Below are 23,921 nucleotides of genomic sequence, written 5' to 3'. Positions count from 1 at the left end.
TCTGGAGCTACTGTAAAGTCCTGACCCTTCGCTAATCATAATGATTGGCTCTTTCTGAGAAATATATAGACCTTAAGGCTGTCTAAAATACAGAATTCCTAGCTTGAAGCTAACAATACTTATGCCTCCTACCGTAGTAAGGGACTCGAATCGAACTACCTTAGACAACCCCAATGGTAACAGTGGTAGCAGTCCATACTGGCCATAGGTCCTTCTGATTAATGTCACAGAATGGCACTGATCCAGTCTCCCCCTCAACAACGGAGCGGGCAAGCAAGGGGCACGCATACGGGTCACTCTCAGATACGCCAGAGCATAGCAGACAAAAGATACGCCTTGCACGCATACCGGAGATTGACACTGGGCTTCAGTTCGCGGAATGTGAAGAAGATGTAGAAGAAGAGTTGCTGCAGGCCAGCTTAGAACAATACCAGTGAGCACAGAGACATCAGGATCGCAGGTTTACTACTGAATCATTTAATGCGACAGACTCTACCTTCACCAGTTAGATACCGCAAAGTTGCACCTCGATACGCTTCTGAGCAATACTGCGGCTACGCTAGATCTTCTTTCTGAAGTCTCAACTTCTTTCAAGGCTGTCGAAACCCAGACCTCTGCATTTCAGAAACAATCCGCGGGTCTGCTTCAGGAGCAGGAGCAATACGAAGCAGCAGCCGATGGCATTAAGAGGAACCTGAAATACTATGAACCGCTTGATAGAATTACAAAACGGCTCAATGCCCCTGGAGCTGGTGCAATGGTTCGGAGCGAGGCTTTTTCGGAGATGCTAGTACAATTAGATCAATGTATTGATTATATGCAGACTCATCCACAGCAGAGGGAGGCAGAGACCTACCGCTCTCGATATCGACTTCTGCTCACGCGAGCTTTGACCTTGGTGCGGACTCGGTTTGTCGGTTCTGTCAGAGACACATCGGCCGAAGTTGCCAAAAGAATAGCGGACAAGCAGTTAAATGATACAACCATGTCTGCATTGCTATACGCCAAATTCAGGGTAGATGCCGCAGATATGAAAGAACTTGGCCTGGAGATTCAGAAAAGGGCTAACCCGCCAGCGGACGCGGAACCAGGTACCGAAGGGGAGTATCAAAGCTTGATGGACGAACTTCATACAACTTTCGCCGCTTCACGAGGGAGGCTGGTCTTACCTATAGTCCGCACAAGGCTAGCAGAGATCGCACAGGCACCTAGCACTTCAAAGGATCTAGTCGCATTTGCAAGGTCAAGTATCAGCTATGTTCGAGGTATTTGCTTGGACGAATTCGAGCTCTGGGGTGAATGGTTCCATGGCCAACGTGGATTGTACGACTTCCTCGAGTCCATTTGCGAGCCTCTTTATGATCACCTAAGGCCTCGCATAATACACGAGCTGAAGCTGCCTAAGCTTTGCCAACTCTGTACTCTCCTTCAAACACGCTACATGAATGACGGCGAAGACGAATATGAAACCCTCGATCTCAATGAGCTGGACTTTGCACAACTAATAGAAGCCGCTCTCGAGGATACCCAATCCCGCATCGTCTTTCGTGCTCAAGCCATCCTTCGTGACGAGATTGAGAACTTCAAGCCCAACCCCAGCGACCTCGACTACCCTAACCTACTCAAACTTACCAAGGTCCCCACATCGGGACGCAAAGATTCGCAAGCAAATTCGCAAGCAAATTCGCCCCGGTCTGAGTCGACTGATGGTTTGGACTTTACACAACAGCGCTGGCCGCTCTCCACCACCACTTCCGCTAACTTATCGACGCCGTATCCGACGCTCACCCGGGCCATCTCTCTGCTTTCCCTAATCTACCGCCTCCTCAATCCCACCATCTTTGATGACCTGGCCCACCGCGTCGTTCACGCGACAACCCTCTCCCTCATCCAGGCCTCCACCCTCCTACTCAAATCCAGAAAGAAACCGCAAACCCCTAGACCAGACAGCCCAGCCAACAATCCACCAGACCCAACAAGCAACGCTCATCTCTTCCTCCTCACGCAATTTCTCCTCCTAAAATCGCAAATCGTAGCCTTCGACATCGAATTCTCCCCCCAACCCGAAGTGACCTTCGACTTCTCCAACCTCACAAACACCTTCTACGAGCTCCAAGCCGAGCGCGGCGGGCTCTTCAATCCCTTGAACCTTGTCCGGCTGGTCGGTAAGGGACGGGACCTCCTCCCTAGAGTCGTGGAGAACATGCTCGATGCCAAGGTCGAGTTAGATGGGAGGTTGAGGAAAGTCATCTCGGACTTCACGGCGTGGGAAGCTAGAAAGATGATGGCCCCGCTTCGAAGAAGCGGCGGGGGGAAAGGGTGGGTGGTGAACGGGGACGAGGAGACAACGCGCAAGGCTGTAATTGAGATGAGGGGGGCTGTTGAGAAGGAGATTGAGCCGCTGAGACGGAGGCTGGAGGAGTGGATTCAGGATATCAGGACGAGAGAAACGTTGATCATCGCTGTTAGGGAGGCGGTTTTGCAAGGGTATGAGGAGTTTTTGGGCGCGGTGGAGAGTGGGCAAGGGGATGTCAAGGCCAAGACTAGGAGCAAGGGGAAGGGGAGGGAGGATGAGATTTGGGATGTCGATGCGTTCGCGGAGTGGACGGAAAGAGTTTTTGGGGTGACAGATCAGGCTGGTGATGATGTCGATACTGATGCTGATGAACAAAGTCGGAGTTTGTCCAGGGACGGGAGCGTGTGAGACGGCGGGAAGATCTTATGTAGCTGGTAGGATTATTGATCTCATCGTGGCCTCTACATCCGTCTGAATCGAGCCCAACTCTACATTAGAAGCTATCTCTGGATCCTTGTTCACAACTTCTTGCCATGGGATCTGCAAAATTGTACTCCTCAGACGAGACAGATACGCTTCGACTTACCATGAACATGTAACGAAACACTCCTGCTACAGGCCTACAGTTGTTGAGTTATCACAGCAGATGGTAACACCACCGCCACTACACCACTCCCAACAAGCTGAAACGGATGTTTTCACCAGCTGTACATGACGAGAAAGTATCCAAGGGAGAAAACAAAGTTGAGAGTGCTAGCCATTTTTTTTCCCTAACCCTGAAACTCCTCTCACTGCCCTTCCTGACCCAAACACAGCTATTCCACCCGCTTCTCTGCACAGAGCTGCATGTAAAGGTCAGTGTACAGCATCCTTCTGCATGCCTCTGGTAAGAATAGCCGCCTGCATGATGCGATCCCAATCATGCAGCATCAGGCTGTTTTCTAGCGAGGACTCGACAGCTTCTCTGCCTCGTTGCTGGACCTCTTCGTCGTACCTGTTGATGGCTGCTGTGATTTCCTGGTGGGAGGTTCGGTCGGTCAGGCCCTGGAGTTGTTGTACGAGCTGTGCGGCGTCGTCGATGGCGTTGTTGAGGCCTTGGCCACGGTCTGAGAGGCGGCTTAGTCGTTTTGGCTTAAGAGGGAGAAAGAAATGCAAGAAGCGCATTTGATGCGGAGGGATTTGTTACGTACGAAATGTCATTGGATGCGCAGCGTCCCCCGCAAGTGTTACTGTGCCGTTTCTGTTGTCCCATGGCTCCGTAGGCCAATACGAGAGCCTGTTGTGGGAGCAGACCGTATCATCGGGGATTGATAGTACAATCTGCTTGAAGGGGTGTGCGAATTGGGTAGCACGTTCCTTCATGTCAGATAGGATTGCTGCACCTTGGAGCTCTTTCGGGTCTCGATCTGAGACCCAGGACATTATGAACGTGTATACGCCATCGCCAGGCTTGGTGTCATTATATTTGGCGTGCACTAAAATATCAATTTCCTTTTAGAACCATTGTTGGTTGTGGTAGATCACTCACCACAGATCCAAAGGATGGTCCTGGCAGGGTGAATGGTAAGATTAAGCCGAGGATGCTTCTCTGCAAGCAATCGAGCGGATTCAACTGGAAGTTTTGCGAGGCACGTGCTAGCCAGCAGTGGCGACATCTGCAGTGCTGCTTTCTGTGGTCCGAGAAGGACCTGTCGAACCATGGATCGTGCCCCGTCGGCACCGATAATCAAGTTTGCCGTCTCTTTGGAACCGTCTTCAAACGTCGCTGTTGCAGAGTTCCTGTTGCTTTCGATCTCTCGGATCCGTTTGCTATACTGTACAGCGATTCAATCAAAATCAATCAGGCGCGGATTGTTGCAGTGGCGAGGTGCCTCACATGAATTTCTATTCCAGTTGTTAATAGCTTCTGAAGCTTGCTTCTCGGTAGACGAAGAGCGTATGGTGTAGGCATTGCGTTGATGAGATCTCCGCTCTCTCCATTAAAAATTGGTAAGACGTCGTCTGGGCCCGGGGGCAAGGAGTCCACTTGGATGTCCAGAAGCTGGTCAAAGAGCTCCTTCGGCAAGCAGCTCTGAATTCTGGACTTTTTAGGAGAACCACTTCAGCAACAGGAGGAGATAGGTCTTCGCGTTGATGTGATATACCTGTGCCCAATATATGCCAAAATTCCAGTCTCGTTGTCGAGCTCCAAAGGTAGCATCTTGTTCATAGACTTTGCAGGGTATGCCAATCTATCTATATCAGACGACGTACCGCAATGAAAGTTGATGGCCTGCCTTCCTCAATCCCTGGGCTATGAGCAATCCAGCAGAACCTAAAAGTTCTACCTTAGCAGGAATAACGTATGGGTTGGCTCAACTTGTACCAGCTCCAATTACCAGTACACAAAAGTCTTCCCTATTTTCAGCCATCCAAGCGTAAGAAACGGCCGTTTGAGCTCTGGTTTTGAACGAAAAGGGGCAAAGCTGAGCTTTTCAGATGTCGTATGTTGAAGAGGATGGATCTCTGGACCGCCCTTGAAGGCAGCTCTTATCTTTCCAGTCAGTCAATAAGATGCGACTTCAGGCGAAGAGAGCAGCAATCCGCTGCCTAACTTATTCAGTGCATAACTAGGAAAGGACATAGACGTGTGGACACGCTACCCTCCAGCTAGTGGAGAGTTTGCAGGGCTTTCGTTCAGAGTTTTTGCATCGCTTGCCGCCCGAGGCAGCTAACGTAGTCCGCAAACCAATGGAATGCATCCTCGTTTTTGGAACATGCAAGCCGAATCCAGCTCCAAGTTCTGGACTACGTTGCTGCAATATCAACGTTAAGATTCAAACGCGGAGACAATCGCCGTCGTGCGAACACAGATGTTATTTAGCGGTCCGACGGTGGAGCACAGACGTAGGCTATTTAAACGGGCAGAACTGACACTGAGGCCGCTGCATTTCGGGGTACATCCCCCAGTGACTCGCATGCAAAGCATGTTGCGAGTAGTGGAAGGAGTAAGCTCCTTGATATATATTCACACTGTGGGTTTGGAGTTCTCTTCTCTCAGTCTTCAAGTACTTAAGTAGTAAATACTCCGTACTCTGTACCTGAGTACTACGTACGGTTCCGGGTGCCAAGATTTACTCCAGCCGCCATCGGGCCCACGCTCAAGCAATCCGAGATTGAAAAGAACTTGAAGTGCTGCAACACCATTGCAGACTGTCACCAGCATGTGGGCTGCTCAATAGTTGTGGGTCTATGGCTGCCCAAAGACGGAGTCCACGCTCGAACGACCGGACGCATGCAAAGGTAGGACCAATGCTTCAGTGTGTCCTAGGTCGATTGTCTTCATTAGGCAACCAGACAATCCACATCAATCGACCCATGATGGTGGTCGTCAGGCCATGGGACTCCTCCCCAAAGCTCTCAAGGCCACTGCCGCTGGTACAGCCGCAACCACAGGAACATTTCTCTTCGTGACAAGGAAGTCAACCTCCGTGTCACTCTCACCAACCACAGATCCTGTGTTCCAATCATCGTTCTACAAGAAATTCAATCCAAACCAGAATCCGACCGCCCACAATCTGTGGCTAAGAAGAGTTCTAGTCTCTAAGTTCAAGCCATCACCTCGAGGAGAAGACAGCAAATCGGTTGAGGCATTCTGTGCAGACGTCTGGTCAGGCCTCGGGAGGCTCTTAACAGCAACTTTAAGCAGATTTGCATAACCATCAGTGTATACGTATTAACGTGGCTACTTGTTCAAGACAACTATAGTCAATCGATCGAACATCAGCTCTGGACGCCTTTCGATCTAAAAATATACGACTATCCTGTCGGAACGCAAATTCCTGACCATTTTGAGGTTCTGGAGCACACAACTACCAGTATCATCGTCCTTTGTGGGGACTCCGTTCTGAAGTAAGATGTAAGAGATTCAGATGGACTGTTCGAAATGTCAGCTGTAGTCAAAAAGGAGGAAGACAATGCAGAGTTTGGGCTGGAAAGTGTATCTACCAACGGCTGGGTATGGCGGAAGGGGCACCGATGCCAGCCTATATGGAATTCTTGCATAGGCAGTACACAAAGCTTCTGATGGAGACAGCAATCGAGAATGTAGTCGCCTGGTGATACTTGGGCCCCTTGCACAGTATCGTTCGTGCAACCACTGCGGGAGAGGATGGTAAGCAACGTGTATATACGATACTTGTGAGAAATGCTTCTTCTAGGAATGGCGGCTATCTATGCACCGGAGAACATCGTGCTCGTCATGATTACTGGCATGAGCTATACTTCAGAACTCGAATCCATACGTGAATGAGTGAACAGGTTTGCGTAATCTGTCCATACCGATAATCTCAAAAGGGTGGTTTTCTTCGAGTAACTAGTAAGTATGTGTGGTATTGCTCCGCTGGCAAAGCTTCTGCAGCGGAAGGCAATTCCGCCATTGTGTACAACAGTCCACATGTGTGTCTCACACATGAGCGGCTCGGATGATAGCAGAGTTGATTTGGGTCAATGTAGATTTGCAAAGCTCTAGGGAGTCCTTCCCTTTAGGATCTCGTTTCAGTGTTTCAGTGCCGACGCGGTTGCCAGCCTCAGCAGTCAAGATGAACAATCATGCGTCAACCACATCACCACCTCCACCTCCACCTCCACCTCCACCACCACCTTCAAAGAACTCCGCTGCGCCTATGCCTGACCGTACGAGCTTGTCAGGTTCAAGATCACCTCACTCTCGCAACCCCTCTCTTCACCTAGCCCACATGCCCAGTCCAGCTTCACAACATCGTCAGAGCTTCACGGAGAGTTTACGCGGTCTACCACCCAGTCCAAGAGCTCAAAGACAACCATCATTATCGCAGCTAGCAATCCAGGACTTGATAGACAATCCCCCTGCGAGAAATGATCCCGCTTTTGCTGGTAGAGATTGGAGAACTGTCACCGTCGCTGAGCTTGTTAGTCCAGAAGACGTGAAGTTTGCCGAAGTCAATACGGGAGTGGAGGCTGCGACAAATGTAGGCAGATCATGTCCCCACCAAACCATCCTACTGATGAGTCACTCCTACAGCTACTTATCGACTCTGGAGCCCCTGTTCTTCTTATTCGCGAGAGTCCATCATCTCGATCCGTCACCGGCACGTTTGACTACGCCGACCTCAATGCATATCTTCTTCTGGTGGTCGGCTTAGCCCAGCCAGACGAAGGACATATTGAAGACTTCAGAGAGCTAGCAAGAAAAGCACGGACAGGAGCAGTGATCCCATTGAAGGATGTCAAAAACCTTGGAAGAAAAGAACCTTTGGCCAAGCTGCCAAACACCGCAAGCTTGATCCAAGCTATCGAGACCTTTGGGAGCGGTGTACACCGAGTAATTGTGGTCGAGCAGCACACAGATGAGGTTGTGGGAATTCTCAGTCAGAGTCAGGTGGTCAAATTTCTCTGGGAGAACGGGAGAAGCTTCCCCGTGATCGACCAATTATATCCTCAATATCTTAGAGACTTGAAAATTGGTTCTCACCAGGTGGTCTCCATCAAGTGAGGTCATTTATCCCAACGAAAAGGAATCAGCTGACTAATTCTCTATAGTGGCGACAAGCCCTTGACCGAGGCTCTGACACTCCTCATGGACGAAGGAGTTTCATCGCTTGCCGTGCTCGACAATGCTCGTAATGTTATCGGCAATATCTCTACGGTCGATGTGAAGCTTCTGACGAAGTCATCCTCCCTGCCCCTGCTTCGCAATACTTGCATACACTTCATCAGCGTGATTCTTTCTACCAGAGGCATGCAAGATGGCAAGGACTCATACCCAGTCTTCTATGTCACACAGCTCAGTACACTGGCTCACACCGTCGCTAAGCTAGTGGCTACGAAGAGTCATCGATTGTGGATCACAGAGCCTGCCTCACCATCCTCCTCCGGTCCCACCACACCCCTCACACATACAGCCACCATGGTGCCCACTTCATCCCACAGTTCTTCCATCTCTCCATCAACACAGGCGAGCCTAATCGCACCTTCGCCGCCACCCAGCTCCCATGGCGTATCCTCCAACTCCGCCTCACCTTTCATTGCACCGAGCGGACCATCCATATCAGCCAGCGCCATGCCGGGCGCAAGCATCAGTGGGCATCTGGTGGGAGTAATCAGTCTCACAGATATTCTCAATTTGTTCGCAAGAGCAAGCGGGCTTCATCCAACAGATCCCAATGAAATCCGGAAAGGCAGAAGACGCTCAAGCAGCAGTAGCGTGCGAAAGAGTGGAGAGCTTGGAATCAGACCTAGAGGCTCTGTTGACAGCAGCAGAGGGCCTGCTGTAGGGTGAAGAGCAACAGATTCCCAATTTATGGGGCGATACGGGATGACGATTTCCATTTTGTTAAGACACTTCAAACTGCAAAGCATTTGATGGAACGCAGCACGTCTCTCAATGGAGTCACATCAAACGTAGCAAATCGAGTTGATTATATGCCCATTACCCACCGTTAGATGTACTCCATATGATGCATGGTACTAGCTAAGTACTACTTAGTCAATTATAAGTCCGTTTGTGATTAGATATGAGATCCAAGTCCGGCATGAAATTCCCCTTTGGTTTAATTGGATTATCACACATGGAAGTCGATAAGTGGGAGGCCCCTTCAAGGCGATAATGGACTATTTATCTCTTCTGAATATTGACAGACCAGTCCACACCTTGGACACAGCGCGCGCATCTTTTTGACTACTGAGTCACAAAATCTACATATCATTTCTTCGCTTGTTGTCCGACTTATACTCTTTAACTAACGATATACAACCAGATTCGCTGTCTCAATCCGTTTCCCACGATGTGCCCAACTACGAGTATCAGAGGCTGCCATGCGAAAGATGCTTTCGCCTTCTAAAAGTCAAGGTGTAAGCTGGGGATCATCGAGTGCACGCTTGATTATTTTTAGGCTAGATGAGTGCCCCGGCTATTGCGCGTTGTCCTGTACGTGGGGTTAGGCGGAGCATGAGTGGGCCCAAGACAAGTTGGCTGAAGATGTAGAAGAACTGATCAAGCTCCAGAGTGGACAGGCAATGAAGATGAATCTACAGGCCAGCCTGAAATAGCTCAGGACGACTTGGAATCTGATAATGAGACAGCTAGCAAAGAACTAGGAGATAAAGATGCAGGGCTTGAGGGGATAGAAGCAGAGGAAACCCAGCCGCAGGGAAAGGCTGGTGGGCACTGAGGATGTCAGCGATAGGTCAGGAGATGATGGGAGTGGGCCAGGAGAAGGTCGGCGAGACAGTTTTCGTCTAATCATTGTCAATGACATGAAACTGAGGGTGACGCCAAATCTCTACGATTCACTGTGCTTCATCCGGAGATCAAAGCTTTCTCAACACCACTTCTGGATCGACGCAATCTGTATCGACCAGCAACATCTGGACGAACGCAGTGCACAGGTTATGTTGATGGGCGGCATCTACGAACGTGCAGACAAGGTTGTTATATGGTTAGGCAAGGAAAATGCCCATGCGGGAAGGGTACTCCGTATGGTTTTGCGGTTGGCGCACTCGTGGACAGAACTTCAAGCTGAGTTTGGCCTTCCCAGGAATGCAAATGCTGAGGCTTTCCGACCTTTCAGAGACCCGTACGGGTACGGAAATCCAGTGGTATTCCGTCGCCTAGGTCTCGAGGATACCACACAACCTGACTGGCTTGGTCTCTTCCTTTTCCTGCAGCGCCGATGGTTTCAGCGTCAGTGGATTTTGCAGGAGGTTGTTCTTTCACGTCAAGTTGAGATGTTCTGGGGTCCTTACTGGATCCAGTTCGAGCACATAGTCAAGTGTGCCAACCTTCTGCAGGCAACCTCAATGGCAGTGGGCCTGCCTCAACTGGCGGCCCCGCTAGGTTTTAAGTGTTGGGGGGATCATGGCAGTGCCCGTGGCCTTCTCAATCCAAAGCATTTGGTCCCTGATTTATGAGCCGATCGATGTTTGGCTCGACACCGATCTCCAAGCTTATTCGTCCGTGATGCATGGTGTGTTCGATCTTCACGGCAATCCCGCGATTCTGCTCGATCTATTTATCTTTAACGCTACTGCACACACTTCAACGGACCCAAGAGACAAAATATATGGCTTATTAGGTATGGTCCAGAAGGTGAACAGCTTTTATGTGCTTCAGCAAGACATGCTGAAGGTCGACTACCGCAAGGGCACTGTGGACGTATACTGCGATTTTGTTCGAGCTATCATGCAAAGTACGAAGACTCCACAATACATTACGAAGGTTTGGGGCAGAGAGTGCGTTAAATCAGACGTCCACAACTTGCCCTCTTGGATGTCTGACTTCAGCATTCCGCAGATCACTACGTGGGCGGTAGATGTGATGGTGAACACAAAGACAAGCTTCAGTGCTTCAAAGGTCTCTCCGACCCCAACTCTAACATTCACTGCTGACGGCCATTTGCTTCGACTCCATTGTGTCACATTTAGCGAGATTGTTCAATTTGGGGAGTACATCGATGACAATTTCTATACTGATCGCTTTGAAGAAAGCGTCTTGCATCTCATGCTGGAGACGCCTGGACCATACTCAACAGGACAGAATGTGGTTGAGGTATTGTGGAGAACCTTGAATATGCGATTATGATTTGGAACAGCATCCAGCGCGGGACAGCCTATCTCTGTCTTTTCGAAGCTGGTTGATGCTTGAAGCGATGAGGGCTGTTGGTACAAGTCTCCAAGCCGGTGGCACAAGGAGTCAACATCTACTGTCGATGCCCAGCTTTGATCTTCTGGCCCGGCAATACCCTACTTCCCTCGTCCCAACACACGCCGAAATTTGGCGGGAATGTGACAAGGCGGGGCTTTTTTAAGGACCATCTCGACGCTGAAATGTATCAGGGCTATCCATTGACATTAGCGGAAAGAGCGTATTCCTACATGACACTTGTTCAACTACGAATGAAAAAAAGCCGCTTGTTTCGCCTTGCTTCTGGACATGTTGGGATTGGACCAAAGAACATTCGTGAAGGAGATGCTGTCTGTGTTGTCTCCGGTGTCACCACACCTGTTGTACTCCGACGAATACAGCACGACCAGCCCAATCGATGTCATCTTCTTGGAGAGGCATATGTTCACGGTATTATGCATGGTAAGCAGCGGATAAGATGGATATTGCTTGGACGGAGTATCGTATTGAGTAGATATTTATTGCCTTGGATGACAACTCTGGTGATGCACCTGACTCACTTTGATTGAATGTCCTCGAGCAACAATGATAACGCAATAGTCACGCCCATGTATTGCGGTAGGAGGCATAAGTATTGTGGGCGTGGATTAGTGGTAGCTAGTTTTCGATACAAGGGCCCGGCGTCCTCCAAAGCGCCAGTAAGTCTTGAACCCCCGGTGATGATAATGAATGGGCACTGACCGAGGAGCCAAACAGACTAGTACTCTTTTAGTAGTATTTATGCCTCCTACGGAGTACCGGAGTAGTGAGGACATATACACCGTCTGCTGACTGTGAGGACTGGAGAAGCCTCGGCTAAATGATCGTAGGGCCAAAATGTGGCTGCAAGTTATGTGGCTAAATAACTGATAACAGTCGCCCTCAGATCTTATCGTCCTTGAGTCACCCAAAAAGTTCAACTTCCATAGAGCGCATTGCTACAGCATGGCTAGCCGGCCAATGTAGATTCTGCCTATAGTACATTCAGGTAGATATTCTATGCTGCACTTCTCCGAAGGCATGGGATTGTGCAAAGATGCCAAATCCTCGTGTTGTACGGGTCAATGCAACCAACAAGCCATCAAGCTCTTTATGAAAGAAGAAGAGAGTTTCTGATTGTAACCAATGATTGTCCCATCCGGCAGAGTAGCAGGTGCAACAGGATTGGGTAGTCCGGTATGTCGAAGCTACATCCTTATGCCGCACAGCCATCGAGTTGCGTTTCATGTTTCGTGTCATGCTTTCCAGGTACGGAACCATCTTCATGCGATCGGTCTCCGATGGGGCCAATGAGTCTTGGTTGACCAAAAGGGCCATTCGCCGAGGTTGATATCGATCATGCCGTCTCTGAAGCATCTGTCATGCCGACTCTTTGGCATGGAATTGTTCAAATACGGGATGGTAGCCTGGGTGAGTGTGCCCCAGACAGTTGATCCACAAAGGTCGGTCGCCATCCTGCTCAACGGTTTCCTCCTGTTTGTGATCTTATCTCCCACAGTATTCTTCATGTGTCATGGCCTCTCTTCTTCCTCCATTGGCGGTGCCCAAGCGAAACCCTCGCCGGTTGGCTCATGGAGGTCTTGGTGGCTGTGTGCAGACTGGACAACAAGATAGGTTTTATGAAACATATAACAGGAAAATGAGCCTGTCGAGACGCCCGCTGCGAGGGAAGAAGGCACCGCTTGCAGTAAACATTAATGTGGAAAATCGAGACATTGCTCTGAGCACAATGACACCTACTTCCGTAGTGCTGCACGATGATTCGAGTTATGGAGAGTTCGGCAACCCTTTTGCGGACCAGATGAAAGCACCGCCTTCGGATGAGAAGAGTGTGGAACTCGTATCACCCATTGAGCAACATGAATCGGGTAGACATTCACCTGTGTTTGTCAATCGACCTCAAACACCGCCAACACCAGAACAAACAGCCACTTTGCCGGTTGAACTCCCCGGTTCGATTTTACTTCCAAGTCAAGGCTTCCCTCAGACAAATCCTCCAATCGCTCCAGCAAGAGATAATTTTAAGACTTTTGCCTCTGACGACGAATCTAGACGCAGCTCCACACCTAGTCTAGACTATTCATCATCAACGACTGATAGCGATATGGACATGCTCAAGAACCTCACCTCTCCTTCGAAAAGGTCAGGCAGAGCGAACACATTTCCTGCCCCGCAAGTGATAAAGGCCAGTAAGCCTATACCAGCAATGAGCGCAGACGAACTGATGAGATGTTTACCGGAACTGAATATGTCTATCATAACTCATAGCTGGGTTCCGGCAATGGAGAATGAGCTTAAGCGGATCAAAGCGTTATTGCAGGAAGCCGCCGAGGTACAAGTCCAGAATCAAGCAGATTTGGGCAATTTTGGAAGTGTGAGTTTGGATCCGTGTAGAAGTATTTCGTGGACCAACTTATTTCAGGATGTCAATTCGATCGCTGTGTCGGCTCGGAACATATCACGAACCTATTTCGATGCAATACAAAGAGTCAGACCGTTGGCTGACCGAGATGCGAAAGCCATCACCGACCAACTCGAAGCTGCTCAAGCAGAGCTACGCGTGGCTCTAGCTGTGGTCGAAGAGAAGAAGAACATCATTTCAGACAACGAAAACCTCATCCAAGCACTCCGCGAAACAATTGCGGCAAATGCTCGAACCCTTGGTGGCTTCATCCAAGATCACGTTGGCAGTCGCCTCAACAACATTCGCGACATACGTACCGAAGAGGTCAAACAGCTTCTTGAAGATTATCAACAGACTTCCTCTGGAAGTGAAGCGCACACACCATGTCATTACGTCCGGATTCCTGAGCAGCAGTACAACTCACACCTTCGAACCCTTCACGATGCGCAGCAAAAAGTTGAGACCTACAGCACGATTGCACATGATCAACTTGAGCTCATCAAGTCCCAGTCTGCTGACCTTGATAAACGCATAGAGGGGTACGGAGAATGTTTGGCCATGCTTGAAAAACGTGACAGTCGAATCGTTGAGCTCGAGTCGAAAATCGGGGCAATCGAAAAAGAACTCAAAGAAGCCAAGGAGACAGTCGAGGCTTACTGCATTCTCAAACAAGAGCACGAAAACCTTGGTCAGCACTGTAAAGACCTTGGTTGGACTCTCCAAAGCATCAAGGATGGATGTCAGAAACAAATGGAGGACCGTGATACCGAAATCTTCACTTTGCGACAACAACTAGGCGATGCTGTGATGGAAATAGCAGCACACAAGACAGAGGCGAAGGCGGCAATCCCGCAGCCGGAGTCTGCCAGCCTTGCTTCACGATTCAGAAATCCTCTCCACCTTGGGAGGCACGCCACAGCACAAGATCGAAACCTGCCCATCAATGCACGTAGGGCACGATCAAGCGGCAAAGTCCCCGCAAGCCAAAGCATGCTCTCTCTCAACACCTCGGAAGCAAACCTAATACCAGCAAAATTTTCCATCCATCGGAGCCAGAACACACCCAGCCCAGTCTCTGACACCACAAGACAATCAGCCGAATCCCCCAGCGATCAAGGTAGCAGTAGCGGCAACCGCAGGTGGCTGAGCGGTTTAAGGCTTCACCCGCCCAACACCGCTCCTTTGACCCCTAGCAGCAATGTCCCAGAGCTTCGCCCAAGAAAGGGGTATCTTTCCACCAAGAGAAACCCATCACGGACAACGGGAGTCGTTGTAGGAGAAGGAGCAAGACCATCGAGCGTGCTTGTGGACTGCGAGAAAGCGCTACCCTGCCCTCCCGTCTGCGAATCACAAGACTTTCAGCTTCACCACGAGAACAAGAACCAGGACGAGGAGGAAGATGGAAGCAAGATGGAGAAAGAAAGCGACACTCCTCACTCTCCCTCAGCCGCCGTCCCGCTTCACAGAAGCCCCCTAACAGTTAGTCCACTGAAACTGAGCCCAGTCAACCGCCGCGTCCTCAGCGGCATCACCGAGAGATCCGTCGAAGACGCAACTTCTCCTGATAGTACCACCAGCAGCGACAAAAATATTTTTCGTAGTAGTATCGCCATGCTGGATAAGTTCGATGAGATGGATGGAGATGAGCCGAACACGCCGTCGAGTGCGAGTCAAGCTGGAGTGTTTGACTATGCGCGAAGAAGTGGTGACGAGATGAGCAGTCCCGTCCGGTCAACCAGGGATGTGAGGGAAGCGTATGCGCATACTTTGAGGAGGGTGGGCAGGGCGAGGAGGGGGAGAGCAGGCGGGAGGGGGAGCAGGGGATGAACATGAAGAGTATCTAAGCTACCGTGACTGCGGCTATTTGGATGGTGCTGGTCAGTGCTTGGTGGCTTGGTCCAGGTGAGTTTTCGTCACTCTGTCGATCGGGATGAACCTGTCTCCATTCTCTTCTATTACCTTTCTTGCGAAGATACCCCCAAAGCTACTATCACTATGGGTAGTAGCAGAGGTCAGGACGTTGGGTTGCGCTATGAGCTCTTGAGTTCCGCAGCCGTGGAGGATGATGATGACGACGACGATGAGCTCGCTCTCTCTTCCCCCCAGATTACTAATTTAACTAATGATCCAAGACTTCCAAAGACTCGCTGTCTCCACCCATCCCCTCTCCCTCCCTCCCTCTCTTTTTCCCTTTCCCGCCTGCTCTTCTCTTCTCTCCTCTCCTCTCCTCTCATCCCATCCCGTCTCCCAACCCCAGCCCACCATCTCACAGCCAAGATCGACCAGACCAGACCAGACCTGCTAAGCTCCTCACCGCCTCCCTTTCCTTCTCAGAGTCAGAATCAGAGAGAGACAGAAAGAGAAAGAGAAAGAGAAAGAGAAAGAGAAAGAGAAAGAGAAAGAGAAAGAGAAAGAGAAAGAGAAAGAGAAAGAGAAAGAGAAAGAGAAAGAGAAAGAGAAAGAGAAAGAGAAAGAGAAAGAGAAAGAGAAAGAGAAAGAGAAAGAGAAAGAGAAAGAGAAAGAGAAAGAGAAAGAGAAAGAGAAAGAGAAAGAGAAAGAGAAAGAGAAAGAGAAAGAGAAAGAGAAAGAGAAAGAGAAAGAGAAAGAGAAAGAGAAAGAGAAAGAGAAAGAGAAAGAGAAAGAGAAAGAGAAAGAGAAAGAGAAAGAGAAAGAGAAAGAGAAAGAGAAAGAGAAAGAGAAAGAGAAAGAGAAAGAGAAAGAGAAAGAGAAAGAGAAAGAGAAAGAGAAAGAGAAAGAGAAAGAGAAAGAGAAAGAGAAAGAGAAAGAGAAAGAGAAAGAGAAAGAGAAAGAGAAAGAGAACGAGCAAGCTCAAGCTGTACGGATATGCGTAAGCATATACAGATCAAAAACAGGCATAAAGTAGAGTCGAGTCGAGTTTCCTGACGACCGGTGTGGGTATGCCTTGCAATCGCATAAGCATCAACATCAACTTGACCTGGTTTGATTTGACTAGACCCGACATGCGTACTCACGACCTGTAGTAGTTAAGAGATAAGGACTAAAACAATACTAATATTCCAACTCCGACTCAGACTCGTCCTAACTAGTGCGAACAAGGGGGTATCCAAACTCAAGAAGGAAACAAGAAGCAAAATGGCAAACAGATTTAAAAAGACGTGCGCAACCCCTGCCCGAATGCAGCACCCATAACTCAACCCGAGACATTATCCGCTCATGATAAAACGTTCGAATCTCCTCTTCTCTCCTCTTTCCCACGCCGTCTCTTCCGCCTCCTGAACATTCACCCGGCTCCTCCACACATCGCGATGGGGAAAAAACAAGATGCCAAAAGACCTCAACACCACGACCCTTGCATATCCTGCTCATCCTGACCATCCAAACCTCCCCAAATTACGTCTCTCCGGCTAAATTCCTCAAATGCTCCTCTATCTCGTGCGGCTGTTCGAAGATCTTCCACACCTGCCGCGGCACCCCCTCAAACGCCCTGTCAAACCTAGCCTGTTCGTTCTTCTTCTCCATATTGCTCACATCCGTCACCTTCCGGATGTAGATGGCCCTGATCCACCCCTTGGGGTATTTGCGATACATCTCGGCATACGACTCGGGATCGGACTGGGTGGAGTCGCCGACACAGATGAATTTGCGCTTGGGAAGCCAGCGGTGGATTTTTTCGAGCCGGTCGACTTTGTAGGCCTGGGTGCCCTGGGTGAGGCTCTGTAGGAGGCCGCCGAGGAACATCCACGAGTTGTCGCGCAGGATGAGTTGGCCGGGTTGGTAGTGCGTGCGGATGAATTCGTGGAGGAAGGGGTAGAGGTTGTAGGGGGAGGCGGAGAGGTAGAACCACACGGGGTTGTTGAATTGGTCGTGGACTACCTTGTAGAGGTCGGCCATGCCGGCGATGGGTTGCGGTTCATCGGCGAAGGTCGTTTTCAGGATGCCGATGGGGTTGGTGGTTTGGGTTACTTTGATGGTATCGTCGACGTCGGAAATTATCCCCCATCCTTCTGGAGCAGCGTAGTGGATGTGGGCTTTTGCCTCGGGGAATGCTGGAGCTGTGAAGACGACGTTGGTGCCGTCGGATTCGTCGTTGCCGCCGGTGAGCTCTGTTTGAGAGGTTATGCCGCTGGCGTTGGAGGGGCCTAGCATCTTCCTTATTGGCGCGCCGGTCGTTTGCGGGATGGCGATTTCGACAGATTTGGCAGGTGCGATCTCGTCGATGAATGGTTGGATGCGCTCTGCGATTCTTGCCTTGGCTTCTTCATTTGAGCCGACGTCGCCATCCAATCCGATTGTATCTGCGATGGTGCTGACAACATCCCCAACATCTTTCCGTCCCTTGTAGAAGATGGCGGCAACAACCTCGGCCTGCCATGGTTGCGGACTGTGCGGGTAGGGGTGAACAGGCCGGTAGGCGATAGTGTCGAGGAGGGTGACTATATTCTTGTCGGGAGTTGCTGGCTTGTAGAAGGGATTTCGACGGCCTAGACGACCGGTGAGTTTGTCGAGGAAGCCCATCTCGGAGACAGCCCAGCGTTTTGGTAGCACTTTCTCAATGTCGTCAAAGCCCGCCATTTTACGCGACTCGGCTTCAAGAGAAGTCTCTTGGATCTTCTGTTGAGCATGATCGGCGACTGGTGACTTGCCTTTCGCCATGTTTGGGGGGGGCAGGAGGATACGTGATAGGCTAGGAAATAGGACTTGTGATTGTAGAACGTGATGTTGATAGGCAGACGAACTGATCATGCAACGAAGAAGAATGTGCTGTGAATGACGGTGCGATGGAGAGACAGCGAGAAGTGAGAAGGAAGAGGCAAGACGAGGCAGAATCAACATGACATTATGAGACAGGTGATGAGAAGGCGCCTCATCATGGGACCTGGACATGGACCTGACCGGGGCCTGACCTGGGCCTGGAACCGGGACCTGGAACCGAAAGAGGCAGAAAACAACCCAGTTAGTCACGCATTCATATCGAGTAGTACAGTCGTCAGCTGAGGGGAGAAGGAGAATGGGGAACGGGGAGGAGAGTCGACGTGCGGCGTGGCTGAGAGCTAGAGTGTGAGTGGTGGAAGCCAGCTTCAAGTTCAGTGGAGCCCATCTCTATGCTGCCTTGGTCATCTCAGCGAGCCTGTGTCCGTCCGGGTCATCCAGACGTCATGTTCCCAGAATTCCGGAACGCAGAGCCGGTCAGATGTTAGAACGTACAGTACTAGGTCAAAAGTCTCCGTTCAACCCCACTTTTGCATCAAAAGACATACTTTTCAACTCAAACTAACTATTTTTCCTAGGTAATAAACTATTTAAAAAATATTATTAGGTTGTTCTAAAATAGTAAAAAATAAATTATATATAAAAACTTTTTATCTGGATACCATATAGAAGAGAGAGATAGGAGATAAAGTAGATCCAAAAATTTTAGAGAAATTTTTTGGTGGGGTTGTCATACAAATTTTATTAAAAATAAAATATAATAACTTGATCATTAACTAACTCTTGACTAAGTAGATTAATAATTAAATAATATATAAGAAAAAGTTTTATCTATCAAATTTCTACCTAGATATAAAATTTCAAGTAGTCATGAGCTGTTTTGGTCAAGAAATAGATATTTCAAAGAAACCACTTTACGCGTAAAACACGAGATCAACGGAGACTTTTGACCGGGTACTGTATGGATCAATGATGTGCTGGATCCGGGTGGATGCAGCATCGTTGTGTTGTGCAACTTTCGTGGCGACCCGATGCAAGATTCATGCACCACACCCCAAGAATGCGATTAAGGTGCAAAGTTTTACCTCTGCAAGGCGCAGAGCCTCTAACTTAGGCCAATCCTCCCACGCAATTAGGCCCGGAGGCTCTCCACCCCCGGATAATAAATATTGACTACTGACTAGTAGTTGTTTAGTGATGGCGCCTGCAAGCAGAGTTTCGGCTCAGGCTTGCCTCAAGGCTGCCACCTCCGCTCTCCCTCCCAGCGAGCTGCCTCAGAGCCCAGACCTGGCCCGTTCAGGCGTTTGGAAGTGTTTAAGGAATCTTTTTCATTCGCCACCAAGTCATAGCAGGAGATGGACCTGCATTATCTTTTAACGGGCAGCTGAAGAGGTGGTTAGTATTCCCACGATTTAGTTCAATAATTTTGGCGGTAGACTTCAAGTTGGCAAAAGAATTGCAGACTTGACAGGAAAACACCGAATTTTCCAAATTTTGATGTTCTTCTTACCAAGACTGCAGCAGAATTATAACGTTTCTTAAGAGAAAAGTCAGCCGGTTTAGTTACACATGGGATATAATAATTTTAGTCGATATAAGAATGGGCTATACAGCCAAGAAGCTCACTTCTCTCACCACAAATATCCAATTTCATCTCTCCAGAGCTCCATGTCTGGCCTATTCAGGCAAAATCTACTGTACTTCACTCAAGACCGAATATTTCATGACAGAATATTAGGAAATGCACCTCTCAACTATAATGTGAATCTGGACACTGGATTTGTTGAAATACCATAATACCATAATACCATGAATGCGGCTGAAGCTGGAAAATCACGGGAGCGAAGCTGATATGCACGCGGCTCGACTTCTTTTCCCCGCTTCCACCTGACGCATACAATGATATCCTCACAGTTGAGAGATCCATCTGGGATGCCGTTGCGCTCGAGAGACGTGGGCAGTCGATCTTCGATTCGATCCCGTCGCCGATATTTAAGATCATCTTCGTCGGATGACAATGACCAATATGCAGCCTTGTACGCTCATCCACACAGACATCGCCGCTCTCGGTCCCGAACTCAGAGTCCCATCAGAGGCCATCAGGGCAGATTCAATAGCCGCGTGTCTCGACCCGACTTCAAAAAAGACATTCTCACGATATGCCGAAGAGGTGAGATTCCTATGCTGGACAAGATGTTCTATGATGCTAGCCTGGTCCCCGCCCGGCCGGATGAACTACCCACTACCGATGAGATGGTGCTCGAGGCTTTAGATGCCCCCAGCACTGGCATGCTCTCCACCATCGTCAGGCGAGACCCTACGTATAAGTGGAGCGACCTGGCCATCATCAAAGCTATTGAGAAGGACAAAGCCTATGACCCACCGCTATATCTGGATGCTTTCCTCTATCTTGGACTCAGCCCCTACACCGCGTGGGATAAAGATGTTGAGCATCATGATGCCTTGATGTGGGCCATCAGAAGTGGTAGCGCTGAGTTTGTTGCTATGCTGCTCTGTGCTGGAGCTGACCCTAACGGAGGCAAGGTAGGCGTAGCAATTTTCTTGGCAATAAGACTGATATTGACGGTACTGATGCCCTATTCTATGTAGTTTAGAAAGGTCTTTTCACATATCGCCGTCGCCACAGGGATCTGGCAGATCGCTCGACGACCACAGTTTGCTATCGCCTACAACCTCATCAAGCACGGAGCCAACCCGAACGGGACTGGCGCACTGCAGTGGGCGGTAGGCATGCTCGCTTTTGAGAAGATCAAAGAAGGACGAGTGCCATGGGAAGCTAACAAGATTGCTCAAATGCTGATTGAACAAGGTCATGCTGACATCAACGAGACCCCGCGGAAGAATCCTGAGTATCCTACTCTTCGCCATGCTCTAGGTGAAGCAACTTTCTACGAGAATGTTGAATTTATAGAGTATCTCCTGGATCATGGAGCCGATCCGTCCATTCGACCAGAGAAAGACGGTCTAACTGCCTGGGAGATCGCCGTCTCAGAAGATGGTCTCCCTAGCGTGATTGATGCTCTTGTTGGCAGAGGCGTTTCACCGGCTACGCTCTGGGGCATTCTTAGGCCTTGACATAGACATGATGCTATCCAGCATAGTGCTTTTAGTTCCTCCAGAAACGAAACAGCCTCGATGCAGTTCCGTATTCCAGCACTACCCGGCTTGACGACTCGAAATTTGCCAAAGTCAGAGACCTTGTTCGCATTGAGTGGTCTGTCAGAAAAGCTCACTGTCTGTGAATGCTCAAGTCACACCAAAACCTGTCGCCCGCGAGTTGTCTTGAAGAGGTCTATATTTGCCTTGTATTCTGGAGCAGCACTTGGCTATCACGTTGTTACTCAACGGCTAGCTTCAGAGGCACATGGTTAGACGCTCTCGAGCATCTGAACGAAATACCTGCACGTTGCGATCAGGCCGCTTGCCCGCCTTGTCTTGGCAATCTCAAGCCGGAAACACACCCGGAAGGGACTGGAGCGACCGAAAATGCCTCAGTGACGAGTCTGTGGGACCTCCAGACCCCAAACTGGGGTGATACCGTGGTGAAACATGAATGCCGGCCATCATCAAACACTTGCGACGGCACGGATACAACCGTGCCCAAGTGTCAGGATTAATAAGTTTGGTAGAAAGATGAGGAGACAGCATAGCAGTATAAAGAGGGTCAATGGTTTTTCCTCTCCCTATAAAGCAATATTCATTGCCGGTTTTCCTTCAGAATGTCTGGGCGCAGCCGTCCTGCTGGGGTGGGTGGTAGCACCGACCGTGGCAGGGAACACGAGGCTGGACCCAGTGCTGAGTCTGCTACTGATCTCACTGCTGAGTCTGTTGCTGGATCTACCGCTGGATCTACAAAGGAAGAAGGTATGTCGAATGGTTGATCCATGTCCCTTGACACCCGCCAAAGATGTTCCGTGTCCGCTGACGGATTAACTCACAAGTCGATCTCATACATCTGGTAGCCTCCAACCAGGCCAATATAGATCAGCAAAAGTTATTCAAGTACAAAGTTGAGAATGACATGGCATTTCACGCTGCTGTTTTGCATCAGATGAAGGAATATGAAGAGAAGGGAGCCTCCCGAAAGCGAAGGTATTTAAACACAGCATTAGACAAATGTGATAGAGCCAAAAGAAGAGCGACAGATCCGCGGAAGTCTCGCGCTGAATTTGAGAAATTGAGAGATGAATTCGACCGCCTTTCTACCAGACCTCAACTTATGCGGAATCAACTTGAAAAGGATCGTATAGACGCTTATCGAATTGGTTTGATTGGCCAGGTGGCCAGTAATACAGGCACGGCAGAACAAATGAAGTCTTTTGAGAAGCTACTCCGTGAAACAGAGTTTCACGAGCTGGCCAGAAAACAGCTAGAGGAGTTGGTCGAACATCAGGCCATTGAGAAAGCGGATCGGTTGTATCTTGCTTTGGCACGTGTTCTTGTGGAACAGAAGCCCCTACCTCCTCAAGGCCCTGTTCTCCTGAGAGGGGATGTACCAGGTGCTGGAAGAAGTTCGACATCTCAATCCCCTTCTCCCGAAGAGGTCGAACGCGATAGAAGTTGGCACTCAGTAGCCACAGGCACAGCCACATCGAATGAAATTCGGGCGTTTCGACACAATTTACTTACCAGCTCTGAGTTCGTGGAGGCCGTCTTCCTTGCCCGCGAAACATGTGCATCGAGGGCGCCCTCGGAGTTCGAGGTGAACCTGATGTTACGATTGGATCAGCAAAAGCAGGCTGCTGGGGAACTCATTGATGCAATTCAAATGGAGGCTGTTAGCAAGGTTGGAGGAAACCCTGATATACGACAAGCAGTATCCCCCGAAGAGATAACGTCTGGGAGAAGGGATCGAGATCCAACTGGTCCAAGCAGAGGAGGTTCTCTAATACAAGCCCGCGAACTTCTCGCTCACGCACTCCCCCCTGGTTGGGCAATGACCTTCATAGAAATGATAGCCAACCGGCGAAGTAGCGTCGAGATGGAGCGGTTATTCCACCATAAATTCAGGACCGAGAGGAACTTTCAACAACTAGTCTTGGCATATGACAAGAGATATCGCTCCACAACGTTGACGGCGGGGTATGAGAAAGCGGTGGCGTTGAGAGTTGTGGGGACAATGGGTTCTACGGAGCTATTGGATTTGTTCGGTGATAACGGCAGCGATCGTCGTCGTCTGGTGCTGCTCGAGCAGCTTCTGAGGGTCAGACCGCCGAGAAGTAGGAATATCATAACGGTAACTATGCCGCCTCGACCAGATGGTAGCCCGTGGATAGTAAGAGGTGGGCAAAGACCGGACGCGCCACTGCCACAGACCATGACTGCAGCATCCGCCTCTGGTCGAGGTCCGGCAAGTGGCGCAAGAGGAAATCGACCGGGAAAATCTACAAACAAGCCTCAGAGAAGATAAATGCAAACCTATGGCTACCCTACAACGAAGAGCTTCCACAGCCAAGAGCACACGCTCAATGGACCATACACAGTTCCGATAGGCCTATTGTATCTGTTTCGACGGTTGCCGATTGACCTCGCTTTGTGGCTGATACCTCTTTCTCTAGACAACACGCATACAAGAAAGATAAAATAAAAGGGTCAGATGTACACCCAAAAAAATTACACAGAAATATCAAAGATATACTATATATCGCAACACCAAGCGAGTAAGCTACCTGGTCAGTGAGCAAGAGACACATGTACAAAATTCAAAGAAGTACTGTGCATGCAGGGAGGGAAATGGGCGAGCTACACCCGGGGCCATTGGGTAAATAGCGCTATGCTCGCTCACTCACTCACTAACTCACTCACTAACTCACTCACTAACTCACTCA

At 49.6% G+C, this 23,921-nt stretch overlaps 7 protein-coding genes across 7 annotated transcripts; 5 read left to right on the top strand and 2 right to left on the bottom strand.

Annotated features, from left to right (window-relative positions):
- Window positions 1-221: 221 nt before the first annotated feature.
- EPUS_03076 (uncharacterized protein) lies at window positions 222-2,704 on the top strand (the record flags this gene model as incomplete). The annotated part of the gene is made up of 2 exons (XM_007803018.1): window positions 222-433; window positions 490-2,704. The coding sequence occupies 2 exons, from the start codon at window positions 222-224 to the stop codon at window positions 2,702-2,704; spliced, it is 2,427 nt and encodes an 808-aa protein (XP_007801209.1).
- A 447-nt stretch (window positions 2,705-3,151) lies between these two features.
- Window positions 3,152-4,496, bottom strand: EPUS_03075 (uncharacterized protein; the record flags this gene model as incomplete). Its single annotated transcript, XM_007803017.1, has 5 exons — window positions 3,152-3,402; window positions 3,487-3,771; window positions 3,825-4,110; window positions 4,173-4,374; window positions 4,441-4,496. The coding sequence occupies 5 exons, from the start codon at window positions 4,494-4,496 to the stop codon at window positions 3,152-3,154; spliced, it is 1,080 nt and encodes a 359-aa protein (XP_007801208.1).
- Window positions 4,497-6,876: 2,380 nt separating this feature from the next.
- On the top strand, window positions 6,877-10,895 carry EPUS_03074 (uncharacterized protein; the record flags this gene model as incomplete). Its single annotated transcript, XM_007803016.1, has 5 exons — window positions 6,877-7,284; window positions 7,338-7,804; window positions 7,856-8,590; window positions 9,496-10,120; window positions 10,152-10,895. The coding sequence occupies 5 exons, from the start codon at window positions 6,877-6,879 to the stop codon at window positions 10,893-10,895; spliced, it is 2,979 nt and encodes a 992-aa protein (XP_007801207.1).
- A 1,594-nt stretch (window positions 10,896-12,489) lies between these two features.
- Window positions 12,490-16,264, top strand: EPUS_03073 (uncharacterized protein; the record flags this gene model as incomplete). The annotated part of the gene is made up of 2 exons (XM_007803015.1): window positions 12,490-15,134; window positions 15,715-16,264. 2 exons carry the CDS (start codon window positions 12,490-12,492, stop codon window positions 16,262-16,264), a joined length of 3,195 nt encoding a protein of 1,064 aa, XP_007801206.1.
- A 488-nt stretch (window positions 16,265-16,752) lies between these two features.
- Window positions 16,753-18,015, bottom strand: EPUS_03072 (uncharacterized protein; the record flags this gene model as incomplete). The annotated part of the gene is made up of 1 exon (XM_007803014.1): window positions 16,753-18,015. One exon carries the CDS (start codon window positions 18,013-18,015, stop codon window positions 16,753-16,755), a length of 1,263 nt encoding a protein of 420 aa, XP_007801205.1.
- Window positions 18,016-19,971: 1,956 nt separating this feature from the next.
- Window positions 19,972-21,168, top strand: EPUS_03071 (uncharacterized protein; the record flags this gene model as incomplete). The annotated part of the gene is made up of 2 exons (XM_007803013.1): window positions 19,972-20,616; window positions 20,683-21,168. The coding sequence occupies 2 exons, from the start codon at window positions 19,972-19,974 to the stop codon at window positions 21,166-21,168; spliced, it is 1,131 nt and encodes a 376-aa protein (XP_007801204.1).
- A 644-nt stretch (window positions 21,169-21,812) lies between these two features.
- On the top strand, window positions 21,813-23,503 carry EPUS_03070 (uncharacterized protein; the record flags this gene model as incomplete). Its single annotated transcript, XM_007803012.1, has 2 exons — window positions 21,813-21,957; window positions 22,035-23,503. The coding sequence occupies 2 exons, from the start codon at window positions 21,813-21,815 to the stop codon at window positions 23,501-23,503; spliced, it is 1,614 nt and encodes a 537-aa protein (XP_007801203.1).
- Between the last annotated feature and the right edge of the window lie 418 nt (window positions 23,504-23,921).

This window comes from Endocarpon pusillum, assembly GCF_000464535.1.
Source record: "Endocarpon pusillum Z07020 unplaced genomic scaffold scaffold189, whole genome shotgun sequence".
NCBI lineage: Eukaryota > Fungi > Ascomycota > Eurotiomycetes > Verrucariales > Verrucariaceae > Endocarpon > Endocarpon pusillum.
The sequence above is the reverse complement of the archived record's forward strand: the minus strand, read 5'-3'. Positions and strand labels throughout refer to the sequence as shown.